General features: G+C 50.9%; 1 protein-coding gene across 15 annotated transcripts in view; it reads right to left on the bottom strand.

The window, feature by feature from the left end:
- NCOR2 (nuclear receptor corepressor 2) overlaps window positions 1-16,177 on the bottom strand; it is a 264,994-nt gene that overhangs the window by 168,634 nt on the left and 80,183 nt on the right. For 9 of the 15 annotated variants that reach the window (XM_064168689.1, XM_064168685.1, XM_064168698.1 and 6 more), the window contains exons 3-4: window positions 4,899-5,015; window positions 2,019-2,146 (exon numbers count right to left, since the gene is read on the bottom strand). In XM_064168689.1, the coding sequence (XP_064024759.1) occupies window positions 2,019-2,146; window positions 4,899-5,015 (245 nt within the window). The remainder of the gene's footprint in view (window positions 1-2,018; window positions 2,147-4,898; window positions 5,016-16,177) is intronic. The other 6 variants (XM_064168695.1, XM_064168694.1, XM_064168696.1 and 3 more) reach the window with 1 other exon arrangement.

Genomic DNA, 16,177 nt, shown 5'->3' with positions numbered 1-16,177 from the left:
GACCCTTACAGTAAAGTTCTTCCCCGTATTGAGGTGGAACTTTCTGTGCTGCAGCTTCCATCCATTGTCCTATCCCAGAGCATGAGTGAGCAGAGGCTGTCGCTGTCCCTTCCTTCTTGACCCCCAGCCCTCAGATATTCATAAACACTTATTAAATCCCCTCTCAGTCTTCTCTTCTCTAGACTAAGAAGCCCCAGGTCCCTCAGCATCTCCTCATAAGGCAGAGCTTAGCATTCCAGCACAACTGAGCTGAACACGGGTGATATTTTTAGCTTTGCACCCAGTATCATTTCTGCAAAAACTCAATTTTGTAGCTGTTCCAGGGAAAAGAGATGAAATGGAACTGGGGTCTGTTACAAAGAGTGTACAGCACACCAAAACCTCACCATTCAGGCTGAAAGTGAAGGAACCACAATAAGCATTCGGATGTGTCTCTAGGCCTGACAACCTCAATTAACATTTACCCACACTCATGTGACTGTCGACACAAGAACACGTTTGGAGAGGTTGGAATATCTGTGAGCCAAAGTGAGATGTTTGGATGACCACACCAGATGAGAAGTGTGGTAGAGCAGACCCCAAGGGTTGCTGCTGGGTTTTTTTTAGCTACATGGAAGAAACAAGATGCAGTTTTTTTTCAAACAGCATACTCAGAACTTGAAACTTTCAACGTTACTGGAGAGCAGAACTGGTTCTCCATTTTGCAAACAGTAAGTAGTGTGAAAAACAAAACCAGGCATGTTGCTGGGTCCTCTTTACCTACCTCTCCCAAATTTAGCTGAATCTGACCCACTTCTAGCTTACCCATATTAGTCTGAGTGCAGTAAACAAAGCACTGAGAAACCAAACAGTGCCAAGGCAACGTAACCTGCTGCAAGGAGTCACACAAAGTGATGCCACCCTCTGTGCATGAAGGTGACACGGGCACAACCCAGGAGGGCAGAAACTAACTGTGGTGGCTGCCTTTTGCTTCTGAGTTCTCCTCAGGACAAGAACTGGATTTGGGTTTTGGGGTGTGAATTTGGATTTGCTTCTAAAATTCTCCTGTTCCTACTGAGCACCAGGCTGAATTCATCCTATCAGAAAAGAGGGTCCTGTCTGCATCTCTGCCCTTATGTATCCCACACCCTGAGGTCTTTCTCCCCTCTCCTAACAATTATGATTTTAGAGAAACAGACTCATTTCTGTGACTCTGTTTTGAGTCTTATCCTAAGGAACAAGCATTAAAAAAAATGTTTTATATGATTTTACTGCAGCAAGGCTCTTATTTCACTTCCAGGCCAGTTTTTTTCCTAAACCACTAAGCATCAAATGCAGAAGAGAAACCACACAAGAGCAGCATTTTGAGATGAAACAGAGAGGGAGAGCAGTGGCCTTCAGAACAGACCAGCTCCTAGGGTTTAAGTGTCTACAGCTTTCCCAGCCACACAGCACTTCTCTGAGGAGCACCCAAAAACACTGCCAGGCTCCCATGGAATACTAGGGAAGGACTCGAGGACAGAGGAAGAGCTGTGATAGGAACAGACAGAAAAAACCACAAACCCTCGCTTTGGAGAAAGCTGCGAGGGAACTGCTGAAAGAGAAACAAAACATTGAAAGCAGGGAGCAAAGAGGAAGTGAAGATGCAGAGTGGAAATGAGCTCTTCTCACTCCTCCCTTCAGCCTTGGGAGCCACAGACCAAAGCCAACCACGCACCTTTACTTCCGACACTGAAGCAAGTCAGCACAGGCAGTTACAGCAGCACATAGCTCCACAGAAGAGAGGGAGGTAGGGTTTTGTTGTTTAGTGGGTTTAAGAAGTTTTCTATATGCATGACAGTTCAAGAGAAGAAACCACAAGGCAAAGGTGCCACTTACACTGGCACAACAAAGCTAAAGGGGCACAGAGACTGGGCACAGACAACAACACAACTTTGCCCGGGTCTCACCCATCCCTCCCCCACCCCACAGCCCTGCACAGAACACTCCCTGGTGCAGCTGGGATGCCTGTGTTCCAGGAGAAGGCAAGGAGCTGGTACCTTTCATTGCCTGGCTGGAACTCGGAGAGCAGGGATGGCCTGCGCCGCTGCGGCTGCATGATTGACCCTGGCGGGAGGTGGGAAGCGAAATCCCTGGAATGATGCTGGTACTCCAACAGTGCAACGTCCTGCAGGAGCAAACACAAGAGCTCGTTAGACTGCTGACAACCTTTAAGCAAACACTGAACAGGAAGGTAGGCTTAGTTTAGACGTAAGGAAGTTCTTCACTGTGATGGTGGCCAGACACTGGAATAGGTGATGAGAGAGGCTGTGGGTGCCTCATCCCTGGAACCCTTGAAGGTCAGGCTGGATGGGGCTTTGAGCAACCTGGTCTACTGGAAGGTGTCATGCAGGAGTAATGGAACTAGATGATCTTTCAGGTCCCTTCAAACCCAAACCATTTTCTGACAACTCAGGAAAAAAAAAGTCCTCCTTTGAAGGGTGCTGGACCACAAACTTCAGTGCTTCTCCTCTGGTAAAAAGGTAAAAGCACCAATTCCCAGCGCTGCGTCACACCGGGCTGGCAGCTCAGTCCCCACACCAACCTGCTTCCAGCTTTTATTTGGGGCTGCTTATGAGCTGGCCCATGGGATGGGACCCCAGCAAGCTCAACCTGACTGCCAAGCATGCACACAGGGATTTTTTGCATCCAAGCAGTCCTCGTGACAAGTTAATTCGAGAGGAAGAACAGGTAAGAAGAAAATTAAAGCCACAAGATACTTTCAGCTTCAATAATCCATGCAGCAGCGTGGAGAAACTGGGAGGGGGAAGAAAGCAAAAAGAGAGATGGCAGCTGTTATGTGGAGAGTGTCCCTTTAAACACAGCTCCCCTGGGCTGGGCTCAAGGGGCTTGAAAGGACACTTTGCTACTTGTTATGTGTATGTCCCTTTTGTTCCCTGACCCTTGAGAGCACAGTACAGTATGTTCCCGAATTTAATTAAATAAGAAGCCCTCCTGCTCCCTGCCACTGACTGATTCCAGCAACGGCATTTTAGCAGCTACATCCAACTCCTCTTTTTGATTTGCAGATGGATACTTGACCAGAAGACTAACCACCTAATTAACAAAGACCTTCAGCAACGGCACAGAAAGCCCTGTCACAGAATATCCCTGACACACATTTACCTTAGAAGAACCAATCCCACCTGGGAGTTTATTTTGAACAGCTCTGACTGGAACAAAAAAAAAAAACCAAAACAAAACACAGCACAGAAAGCCTCCAACTCCCTAAAAAAGGGGAAAAAAAAAACTTCAGAGTCTAAAAAAATAAAATCAATACAATACCAAGTGCATGTGGGCACAGGACTCTTGTCCATAACAGCTGCCACAGCAGTTATCAGTTGTAGTGAAGACTGATGAGCTCTGGCATCAGGGAAGCTGGAGAAGGGTCCCAGCAGGGTGTACAGCAGGCAAAGAAAGGATGTGGAAGTTAAAATAGCAACGACCTGCCCCTGAAGACCCCTTCTCTCCTTTCTGTTGGTGAATCATAGAATCAGTCAGGGTTGGAAGAGACCACAAGGATCATCTAGTTCCAAACCCCCTGCCATGCCCAGGGACACCCTACCCTAGAGCAGGTTGGCCACAGCCTCATCCAGTCTGCCCTTAAACACCTCCAGGGATGGGGCCCCAACCACCTCCCTGGGCAACCCTTTCCAGGCTCACACAGTGAAGAACTTCCTCCTCACATCCAGTCTGACCCTACCCATCTCCAGCTTTGCTCCACTCCCCCCAGTCCTCTCACTACCTGATAGCCTAAAAAGTCCCTCTCCAGCTTTTTGTAGGCCCCCTGCAGATACTGGAAGGCCACAAGAAGGTCACCTCTCCAGACTGAACAGCCCCAGCTCCTTCAGTCTGTCCTCACAGCAGAGCTGCTCCAGCCCTCTTATCACCCTCGTGGCCCTGCTCTGGACACACTCCAGCATCTCCCTTGTAATAGGGGCTACAGGACTGGATGCAGAATTCCAGGTGGAACAGAGCAGCCCAGTGATGGATGCCACACTCTCCCCTGCAGCCAGATGCAGAATAAAAGGGAATATCAAAGCCCAATATCTTTGGCCACCAGAGAGTAAAACAAGATGTTTGCATAGCAGCTTTCTGTAAAGACATGAAGAAAATCAGAACTTGGAAGCTCATGGTGTAGGGGAGCCAAGCAAAGCAGATTCCTCCACCCCACATTCAGGCTCTCTCACACAAGAGCTGAAGAGGCCAGACATCAGGAGGAGGAAGGGGAACGGTGGAGTCCGAGGGACAGCAGCTCTTTGTGCCTGGAAAGGTGCACCAGTTTTTTGAATCGGGTTCATGTCTCCCCAGCACTGGACAATGTGTGCTGCTGCTCCTTTCTACTCTGGCTGACCTTGGCAAACACCAGCAACCAGGAGCCTCTGCCTGCCCCTAACTCCTGGTCTCCATCTCTTGTCTGGCTATTTCAGACCTCGGCCCCTGAGGCAAGTGGTGTCCTCAGACAAGTTCTCACAACACAAGGAGGGCATTACTAGGACAGCATCTACTCCTCCTCAGCATGTTTCACTTCTGCTGTAAACCCAGGTGTAAACAGAGGACACTACTCCATGGCACTGCTTTTTCCTCAGCTCTAGAGTCCATCCCTGCCGGACAGCACGGGGAGGCTGAAGGATACAGTATGTCATCAGTCCATCCGCTGGTGGGATCAACTCAGAGCCCATTGGCTCTCAGCTCCAGCCAAAGCAGAATTGCTGCTTCCCCACACTCACACTTGTCCTAGTTTTAAGTGTAAGAAAACCCAAAGTGTGATACAGCTCCTGACATCCACCTACAGAACAAACAGCCCATGCCTGGGAAGACACACCATGAGGCCCATGACCAGGACCATCATCTTCTGTGGGCATCTAAACAAGAATTACCCATCTGGGAGGCTCCAAGGCTGTGCCCTTGAGAGAAAAAAGGCTCCTCATGTCCCAGGAACTGTCTGTTTTCCCTTTTCCTCCTTGTTGGTGGAGCTCAGAGTCTGTTGGTGTGGCCTGAAATGAGGGGGAAAGCTCATGGATTGTTTACAGGGCTAAGACAAGGGGCAATGGTTTAAAATTAGAGAAGAGCAAATTAGTTTGGATGTCAGGAACAAGTGCTTTACCATGAGGGTGGTGGAACACTAGAACAAGTTACCCAGGGAGGTGGTTGAGGTCCCATCCCTGGAAATATTCAGGTCAGACTCAACAAGGCTCTAAGCAGCCTGATCTAGTGAAAGATGTCCCTGCTCACTGCAGGAAGGTTGGACTAGACAACCTTTGAAGGTCACTTCCGACCCAAATCATTCTATGTTTCCACGATGCTGTGCTGTCAGCTCAGGGCTGGGAAGACAGAAGATCCTCTCCAGCTTCCCCACCAAGGACAAGGCTGGTGAACACCAGGTCCTGCTCTTCCCGCCATTGCTCAACCCCTTCTGACCTGCCTGGCTTTGCTCACATCAGCATTTGGCTGCACCAGAAGAAAACATAACCCAAAAATTAGTGAGGAGGATTCTGTGCCTTGTGATGAACTGTCAAAGGAACCGTGGGAGGCCTGGCAAGATGCAGGTGGATTAATTGCTCAGACAGTTACTCTGGTAAATCACACAGTGAGCTGTGGCTGTGTTTCTCAGATGCAAATGCCAGGAAGGTTTGAGGTGCCTTCAGAAGAGGCTTACATTTCATTCAGCAGTGTTCTGAATGCTGGAGAGCACCTCGCTGCCAGGCCTGTGGCACCTTTCACATACAGGCAAGAAGGGAGCAGCATCCAGATTGTGCCACGTGAGCTCCCCCCACACCAAAGCAGACAGCACAAACAGGACTTAGTCCCCACCCTGAATCAAAAATTCTATCTCTCCCTGCCCTCTGCAAACCCTCTCCCCACTCCCCCCAAATCTGCTGATGTATTGGAGCATCTTTTCCAGGGCCCTCAATCCTCCTACTACCACCACTCAAGACCTTGTTCCTAGCATATCAACTTTACTGATGTCCCCTGTGGTTCAGGTGCTCCCACATGCCTTGGAAATTCTACCAAATGTCATGAATTCAACAAATATCACAACACAGAGATTGAGGAAGGATCAAAAACACAGGGAGCAAGGGGCTTTAGCACCTCAACAGACCTGGAGACACAAGAGGGCATGAAGAGATGCAAAGAGCAGATGAGCAGCTCCTTTACTTCTGTTGGTAGAAATTAAGCTTCTTTACTCAGGCAAAGAAGGGGAAATGTTTCTAAAACAAAAGCTAAGCAATCAAAACCACTTTGTAAGTCTCAATGTCAAGACTTTATCATTCCCCTGATAAAAAAGCAGCTTCCCAAAATATAATCCCGGGTGAAAGGAACCCTGTCCCCTCCAACCACACAGGCAGAGTACAAATAAACAGGCCAGTTTCTTCCCTCCAGACGACACTGTCTGGAGCTGTAGATGACTTAAGACCCAGCCTAGCAATGCCAAGGCTGAGCTTCCACGGTCACACCCTGTGTCCCACCCACACCTCACAGCAGTGCTGTAGTCAGGCTAGTCCCTGGGGCATCCATCCTCTGGTGGAAGCAACTGCACCCGATGACAAGGAAACGGCCTTGTAAGCAGCTGGAAAGCTTGTCTGAGCAAGGGAGATACAGCCCAGACAGCCAGCACAGAGGTCCCCCAAAAGCACCTCTACCACTGAGCACTGTCAGGACGATCTCATCCTCCAGCACAGACAGCTGTCCCCCAGAACAATCCTGCCTTGTACCTTTGTGCTCTGGTGCCTCCTGTTCCTCTGACAACCCACCCACAGATATCTGGCCAATCCACACTTGCTCAGGAGCAGCAGCAGGCCCAGGTCAGGAGAAGACATGCAAAACCTTGGTAGTTACCCAGCCAGGGGAGGAAGGATGGGCCCATGACCCTGGGAGCAGCTTGACACCCAAGCACAGTGAAGAGGACAGGTCATTTCCATCTTCCAGTCCCACAAATGCTTTACTGCCTTCGTCCTTCTGAAGCCACCTGGTATTACAGCATGCTGCATAGCTGCCAGGGCCCAGACCATCAGCCTTGCATGCAAGAAACAGACTCTTCAAAACCAGCAAGCCACATCTCAGAAGCTTAGGATGAAGTCAGCTAACTAGGATTAGAAAAACAATGCGGAAAACCTATGCTATTGCATTTCAAACTGTGCACACATGCCAGCCCCAAGCACATCACCTGCATGAAATCCAATCCAGGAGCAAGCTTCTCAGGGCTGAGGCAGCTCAGTCTCATGCTGCACTGTTCCAGCTCCAAGCGACCTGCCAAGAAGGGGCTGCACACTGCCACAAACAGAAAGGACATGCAGCAGTGAAATGGGGCTCTGAGGCTCTGCTGCTTAGGAGACAGGTGATGGGAAGCAGAGATGAAGAGGCTGCTGGTACCATCACCTGAAGATTTCAGAGGCCCACAGCATATGCTGCAAATCAGCAGTTAGCTGGCACACAAGTTCCTAAGGGCAAAACTCAGCATCCCACACAAATGCTGCAAAGCCCTGGCCTTTACACAGGGCTCTGACTCCCAAGCTCATTCATCAAACCTGTGTCAGTCAAAGCCTGACGTGGGTGATGCTGAAGACAACCTCTCACAAACGCTGCCTGCTGCAGCAATTGGTGAGGGAAGGTCTCGAGGGGAAAACAGCTCAAATACAGGCACTTTCTGCCTAGACACAGCCAGAAACCTGCTCTGATGAGAGGTGCCTCCAGAGAACCCTTCTGAGCTGCTCCTGGCCCTGCACCACAGAAAACTGCTGGCTGGGTTGAGCCATCGCCGAAGAGGGACAGACACAGACAGTGTCTACAGTGCCACAAATCACCCGGCAGAGCAGCTCAGCACAAGGCCAACGTTTAGATAAATGAAATGCTGAAGAGCCAAAAGCAGCCTCATTAAAATATGCTTCTTCATGCAGCAGACTGAAGGGGTACTTGGACCCTGCTTAGGAGGCCAAAATCAATCCTGTGCTGCCAGCAAGGAGACTGGACATGTCCTCACTGCCCCGGCCCTGGGGTGCTGGAGGGGGAGCTGGTGAAAGCACTCCCAGTCTCCAACTCTTTGTGTTACTACTTGCTTTGGGAGCACCCAGAGCGCCGTCTGCCTCCCCTTCCTGGTAAATCCTCTGACCCTAAATAACCCGAGTCTATCAGGCTCATTAAGATACACTAATCAAACTGTACAAAGCCAGGAGACTGAATACAATGTTACGGCGAGGCTCTTGGCAGCACAGAGACAGACACAGCCCTGTGGAAGGAGGAAAAAGGAAAAAAAAACACAACCACACACAAGTGTTAGGTTTTTTTTCCCCCCTCTTTATAGCTTCTTGTTGTTTTTTTAAGTTCCAAGACTGCTGCCTTCCCTACCATCATATCTCCACCAGAGCCCTGTGAGCTGTCCCCTGACCCGGGGATAACCCAGACCCTGAGCCGATGGCTGCAGGCAGTCCTCCTGCCTCTCACTTTCTGTTTTGAACGCCTGCGTTTGCTGCTGCGCTTCAGTCCTCCTTCCCCTGCCTGCTGCAGCTGTTCAGGGCTGGGCTGCCTGACCTCTAACGAGGAGGAGCAAGAGAGGTTTGAAATCGATGCTGGAAGCACTGACCCGCAGCCCAGAGGCAGACAACACTCTGCCACGGCCAGCAGCAGCTCTAACCCTGCTCTCCCAGCTCCAGCACAGAGCACATCCATACGGATGAGGCATCTACCAACTGTTCCATCCAGATGGCATTCCCAGGGCTGCCAGAATTAGCCCCTGAGGAGAAGACCCCAGAAGTACAAGGCCTACAGAAAGGAAGCCTGGAGCTGGTCTTGCAAGAGAAAGGCAAACTGTTCCTCCTCTCCTCCTGCCGCCCGCAGAAAAACAAGTGCGAACTCCCACTGCTTCTGGCTGCCTTGGCAAACAGCTCCGGCGCAAACCCGCGGAGACCTAGAGCGTGGCCAGGCCAGCACCGGAAGCACAGCTCCAGCAGCCTGCAGCATCACGTCCGTCCCCCATCGCTTACCACGTCCGCAGCCAGGAGCTCCCTGCTGCAGTCGGTGCAGAGGCAGCTTCACCCAAAGAACTGCCGCCCTCGCTCCGCAGCGACGCCGAGGAGCGCTCCCGGGGTCTGCCACCACATCCGCCAGCTGAGCAGGCTCCCCGGCAGAGGGTGGCACCCACGCCAGCTGCCGCCTCTAATCACGGCATCGGGCGCAGGCTGCCCAACTCCCCGGGCACAGCAGCCCTCACCCTGCTACAAGCCACTGCCACACACTGTCCTCATAACCTTTGGCAGGCTGGCAAACAGGCCGGGGCACTGCACATGTTGACTGAGGAGCAAATCCCAGCTCCTCGCCACCTCCAGTAAGGATTAGGTCGTGGGCTGTTTGTTACCAGCTCGCCCAGTGCTGTGAACAATTTGTTTCCCAACGATCTGCCTGTTTCTGCTGAAGCTCTCCCAAGCATTTAGCTCCAACGAAGCCGATCTGAAGAGTGAGCAAAACACAATGCCAAAGCATGCCTGTTTATTTCACTTGACACAAATTGTTCCCTCTCTGATTTCAGAAAATGCCTGGCCCATTCCTGCTGCTCCTGAGCAGAACATGTGCCCTTCTGGGAGCTCCTGTTAACTGCAGTGCAATTGATGGGTGAGGGCAGTGGGGCTGGTGTCCCCACAAATTGTGGTACTGCTGACACACAGAGCCAGAGCTGGGCACTTTAAAGCTGTCCTGGCACATCCCACACTCCATTTGTTCCCAACATCATCCCACTAGCTCTGGGAACCTTGCTCCACCTCACGTCTCACCTTTATCTTAGGTGTCCTAATTTCCACTGGTATTTTCTGAGGTAAGAGCAGCTGCAGACAGCACTGCCCAGGGCAGTGCCCACATTTGCCACAAGCTCAATCACCTGCTGCTTCTTTGTTGTTGTTTCCCACACAGACTGCCCTGTGCCTCTAACACTCAGAACTATTCCCTATACAACGAGGATATCCGGACAAGACACACAAGTCAAGGAGGCCCAACACTGCAGCCAAGAGTTTATTGCTCAAGCTTGGACTGTGAATTCACCCCATTTCCTTGAGAAGCACATGCCAGGTTGAGCCTCCCACATCTCCAGGAGCATGGAGCAGCTACCCCACATTAAAACCCACTAGGGCCTTGGATTGTCCAGAAATTCATCTGTGCAACAAGCTGCTGCTTGAGCCCCTTGGCTGGAGTAGGAGGCAAGGCTGCTGCCTGCAAGTCAGAATAGCTCTCCACCCCAAGGTGGGGTGGCCCAAGCAACATTAGCCACCACTCCAGCAGCTTTGCCAGAGGCAGGGAATGTCCCTCACCTCTGCTCTGCACACCCTGAACTTTGAAACAAGTTGCTTTAAATCTCCTCCTGCCAGCAGCGAGCATGACCTATTTTAGCAATAAAAGGAAAAGCTCTCTGGTGCCTGGATAGCCTTCGGCACCAGCAGCACCACAGTTGCTCATCAAACCAAGAAAGGCACTCTTTAGCCTTTGCCTGGAGAGTGTTTTTCCCAGTGTGGATCCAGGTAAGAGGAAGGGGGAAGGTTTGGGAGGAACAAGGGCAGTAGCCAAGCCACCACAAACGCAGCACAGCTGTGAGGGGATCAGCACAGCACAGAGCTGATCACCCTCACCCTCCCCAGCAAAGAGGAGACATCCTCTGCTACTGAAAACCTCCCTCAAAGCACAGAGGAGGTGGTTATTGATCAAAACAGGTTGTCCACAAGTACACTGCTGTCTGCCTCACTTCCTCCCCCAGACCCTGGGAGGAGCTCACTGCAAATTTAAGGAAAGAAAAAGCCCAGCATAGAACCAAACAACAACTCCTCCACAATCAGCTCCACTGTTGAAGATAAGGTCAGTAATAAAAACCTGGCTGCATACACACATTTTTATCTTGCCTACGAAGATGCAACATGTGCTGAGAAGACAAACACCCTCATTGTTCCGGCACGGTCTCGTTGCCATCCATCTCTCAGGAGCTGCTGACTTGGCCTTTTGTTTGAGGAGGTGACCACACTGTGCGTGGCCCCTTCTCGGAAAGCACTGATTTCTGCTGCCATCCCTGTGCTCAGGCCACGTCTGATGCCAGCACCACTGGCGGCTGCACCAGCTGCACAGTAATGCATCCTCCCCAACACCCTTTCCTCCAGCCCAGGGCTGCCAGCAGGGTTTAGCTGTCCCATCTGAATATGCCATTCATGGAGAAGAAGTCATGTCTCAGTGGGGGCAGCTCTCAGCTGTTGTGACTTCCCAATCATCTGACCAGTGCCGGGTGCTGGAGCCAGCTGCCAGCCCTGTCCCCAGCAGCCAGAGGTGCCCACAGAGCTGCAGCACAACCATTACAGTGCTGTTTTTCAGTCTGTATCACAAGACTTTTGTCCCAGTCACATCCAGGCACCTTTGAGCCAGGAAGGACCTGTCTGCCTTCCCTCCAGTCCCTACACCTGCTCCTCTGCTTCCTGAAGCAACCTCTGGTTACAAATACCCATGCAGGGTGAGCAGCTCTCTTCACACAGCAAACCCAGCAGTTCCACTTTAAATGCACCAGGTCATTTTGCTCATCACTGCATCTCTTCTGCAGCATAGTCCCCCAGTATCTCCCATCACCCATGTTCCCACACAACACCCCTAACCAATCCACAAACCCATATAGGTCCCTATTGTCTTTTCATGTCCTCCCACCCACTCCCTCCAACACTTCATTTCCTGTCTTGGTCAGTACTGTGTGTAAGTACAGTGACAGTGGCAACTGCAAAAAGCCCTGGTCTTGCAGGTGTCTGCAGAGGCTAGTGGCGTGAGTTGGGCAGACTCAGCCCAGGAGTGCACACAACAGCTTTTTATCTCCAAAAGTAGCTTTAGTGGGTCTCTACTGCCAAATCACATATACAACAAAAGTTCTTTCTAAGCCTAAGGATCTTGAGGTCCAGAAAAGCAAAACCTCACCCTCTGCATCAGATTTAAGGAGCTATCAGAAAAGTTTACAGTAGCTTGAAGAAAAAGAACTGAGTTTGGTTGAAGGGAAAAAGAGCTCTAAAAGCAAGTTGCTGTAAGCCAACGCCCTCTCCATGGCAATGGGAGGGAGGGATCCCAGAGCAGAGAATTGGGCGTCCTATTCCTTCACTTCCATGCTCTCCCAGTCCCACAGCACAAGGCAAACTCCCCCAAATGCACCAGGGAACTGCTCAGAGCTCAATCAATCCTCCACTGGGAAGGTCCTCAGGAGTGATTTCACCAGTTTCAGTTCTGACACACCCGATCAGTCAGCGTTCCCAAGGCAGGTTTGTGACTTTCAAGTAATTCCTTACAACACTCCCTGGAGCCTGGCAGGCAGAATTCAGGATGCAACTCCCTGGCATGAGCCGCCCCCTGCTCAGCTGCACAGCTGGTAGCAGGAGGCTTTGCTGTGCGCTCGGAGGTGGTTGGAGAAGGCTCTATGCAGCCTGGGGGATTTTAGCATTTGGCACCCTAAACTCTTCCGTTCTGCAAGCTCCTGGAGCACCGACACAGGCTGGCATTTTGCTTCCAGCAGATAGAAGTGTGAATAACTACTCTGAGGGAAACCAACACAGCAGCAAAAGCTCCTGGCGCTCGTAACACGAGAAGTGCTGCCTGTCTGCAGGCTTACCTGGCATCACCTCACCACCCCGATCATCTCACTGCGGAGAGGAGAGAGCTCCTGCCACCTCCAGAGCTGCCATCTCCTTACAGCACCCTCCACGGCAGGGTGCTGGGTTTAACTCGCCCTGCTCAGGCTGCTGGGAGGAGGAGTCTGGGCAGGGAAGGCACTTCCATTCCCCCCAGGCCACCGTTTGGCTGGGACACCAAATCAGCACACAAGTTTGCACCAAGCTCTTGTCTCTGGTTGAGACAGACAAGGAAGTTATTTATCGTGGGCCAAAAATAATGAGGGATTGGGCTGGGACACTCCTGCACAAGTGTTTTGCAAACAGGGAGTTTAATGAAGGAACTACAGAGCTGCTCCCAGACAGAGGAGCTGGCACAGCAGAAGGCACGAAGGTCTCAGATGAAGCAGAGGGGTTGAGGAGTTAAGCTCATCTCTCCTCCTCAGCTGAGGCCCTGCAAGGAACATGGGCAAAGAGCATGAGGAAGCCATGCTCAGTACCTCTTGTTTTGCAGGGACAGGACAGTACTCACTGATGGGGATTCAAGTGATGGAACATCAATTTCGTACACATATACCCCATCCTTCCTACCAGTGCCCAAATCTGGTTAAACACTAAAAGCACTCCAAAAGCAGAAGCTGTTTTGGCACAGAGGCTATTGCATGAGGGCACCCTGCGTGCCCCAAGACCCAGCATCTCCTGCACACTCCAGCATCTGCAGCTGCATCATTCCTGCAGCTCCAAACCGTCAGGGCACAACCAGAAGAAGGATGACTGGTAAGGAGGGCACAGTGAGAGACTGGATCCATACAGGAGGAAGAGAGGGGAACCCAGGGAATATTGATGGCCAAGTGGCTTTAAAAGGAAAGAGGGGCATGTGCTATGCAGGGAAATCGACCTGTTTACAGAAAATATCTGCAGGTTGCCTGAAAATGAATCTCCTTCATGGGAAAGCTTCCTCTGCGAAAGCATGAGCTGCAGACACATTAGAAGGTTAAGAACATAAGTAATGTGTTTTGTCACCTTGAGCTAAAGGTCACAGAGCACACACAATCCCTCTGTTCCCAGGCGGAACATGACAGAAGTTAACTAAGCATCCCAACATCACAGCTAATGAATATGGAAAAGAAAAATGTTTCCCCTGCACTTCAGCCAGGAACCACTCAGTGCTCTTAAACAACTTGTGGACTAGTGGTGGTTTTAGTTTTACCTAAAGACAGTCAGAATCACAGAACACCAGAAGTTGGAAGGGATCTCCAGAGATCGAGTCCAACCCCACTGCCAAAGCAGGATCACCGAGAGCAGTCTGCACAGGAATGCATCCAGGTGGGTTTAGAAAGTCTCCAGAGGAGACTCCACAACCTCTCTGGGCAGCCTGTTCCAGGGCTCTGTCACCCTCACAGTAAAGAAGTTTCTCCTCATGTTGAGGTGAAACCTTCCATGTTCCAGGACGTTAGGAGGAAGTTCTCTACAGAGAGTGCGATTTGCCATTGGAATGGGCTGCCCAGGGAGGTGGTGGAGGCACCGTCCCTGGAGGTGTTCAAGAAAAGCCTGGATGAGGCACTTAATGCCATGGTCTAGTTGACTGGACAGGGCTGGGTGACAGGTTGGACTGGATGATCTTGGAGGTGTCTTCCAACCTGGTTGATTTTATGCTCCTTGTTTTACTGCTGTGGACCACCAAAAAGAGACTGGTCCCATCAACTTGACACCCCCCTTCAGATATTTATACACATGGAGGAGATGATCTCTCAATCTTCTGTTCTCCAGACTACAGAGCCCCAGGTCAAACCACTCAGAAGTCTCACCAAGCTCCTTGCCACCAGAAGCATATGCACTTGTCAGAGATTCTCTACAGGCAATTTTTTCAGTAAGATGGAATTAAATCTCTGGCCATTATAAAATACTGCACCATTTTCACATCTCACCTCCCTGACAGCTGTTGGGACCAGATGTCTCTCAGTGAAGAGGATGAGGACACCCCCCAACACAGCTGGAGACTGATGTACCCTGAGGACGAGCCTGTCTGTGGCAACACCCATCAGAGTTTGGCCTGGATCAGACCCATGGGTTCGCACAGCCCTGCCCAAAAGGTGTCACCCAGGAGCGAGACCACTCAACAAAGATCCTCACCTGACTGATACTGGCTCCTCTCTGGCAGCTCCAAATGCAGCAGTAACTCTTGGAATGCACTGCCCATAGGTACAAGGCATATTTCTCTTTATTCACTTGAAAGGCATCTTTTTCCCCCATTTGGTTGGATATTCCCTTAGGATTTATAGAATGGGAGAAGCAAAATGTCCAAGCACACTCCCATTGCCTTCTGCCCCTTGTCAACACATCCTCTCACTTCCTCCATCTCTGAGATCAAACAGCTGCAATCTTTTAAATCACTCTTCATAAAGCATCCACAAACCTCAAATAATGTCACGGCTCATTTCTGAGCTCAGTATTCCTGCCGGGCCACATCTCCCTGGGTGCCACTGTCACAGTTGGCCTGTCATTATTTATTTATATTACAACACACTTGCGGCCCTGCTGTGCTCAGCCCTGTGCACACACCCAGGTGGTGACCCAGAGCATTTCCACCACCAGGATTAAGGATCCCTGGGCTGACAAACTCCCAGTTCTCAGGAAAGGACATCATGGAATGCTGCAAACCAGCATCAAAATCTAACCAGATGCAAGACACGCTAGTGTTGGGTTGGGTTTGGCTTCCAAACAGGCTCTCACTGTGCAAACACACCCCATGACAAAACCAACCCAGCCAAGACATGCAAGCAAACAACACTGGCTTTAATATTAAACAGCACAGCAACTTCAAAGCAACTGGGCTGTCCTCTCCAAGCAGTCCCCACCAGAGATGGGCTCCAGCCCCAGAGCCATGGCCAGGGTCCAGCTGATGGCACCACCAAGCAGGATGTGTTTGCAAACAGCTGAGACAGCAGGGAGGGATCACACAGGGACACCCTTCAAGGAACGCTCTGCCCACCCTCCTGAGGACAGGCAGGGTGCTTTGCATGGGCTGCTGACACACTTCTGGCAAGAAGACCAATCAAAAAGTAAAAAAACAATACAAATCTCAAGCCTGACCTCCCCTGCATCCAGACACCTAAAAGGCACCACAAGATTACATGAGGCTGTGAAAATAGCTTCCAGAAGCAAACGTCAGCAACTTCTTCCAACACTAATGTGACAGAATAAAAGCACCATTCATGCCAGCCAGAGAGCAGGGCAGGCTGGAGAAAGCCCAAGATCCACCCAACCTGCAAATTACTGCCCTGCTTAGCTCCTCCTGCTGTTGTGACACTAGGGGGAAGCAACCTGGGCTTGGCAGAGACTCAACACCCCCAAGCTTGTCTTTCACCCTCTTCTAAAACCTGTCTCCACACTGGGTATTGAGGCTTCTTGGGTTTCTTTTTAAATCATGGTTTCACAACAACTGCAGATCTTGCTCACCTGGTCACATCCTCCTCCTGCTTGGGTTTCTGCTAAAAAGAGAAGTGGGATTTTCTTTCCGAGACAAATGCTCTCATTCCACCCAAAGCCCCAAACGC

This window comes from Pogoniulus pusillus, chromosome 30 (assembly GCF_015220805.1).
Source record: "Pogoniulus pusillus isolate bPogPus1 chromosome 30, bPogPus1.pri, whole genome shotgun sequence".
Classification (NCBI taxonomy): Eukaryota; Metazoa; Chordata; class Aves; order Piciformes; family Lybiidae; genus Pogoniulus; species Pogoniulus pusillus.
This window is presented reverse-complemented; position numbering and strand designations above follow the sequence as displayed.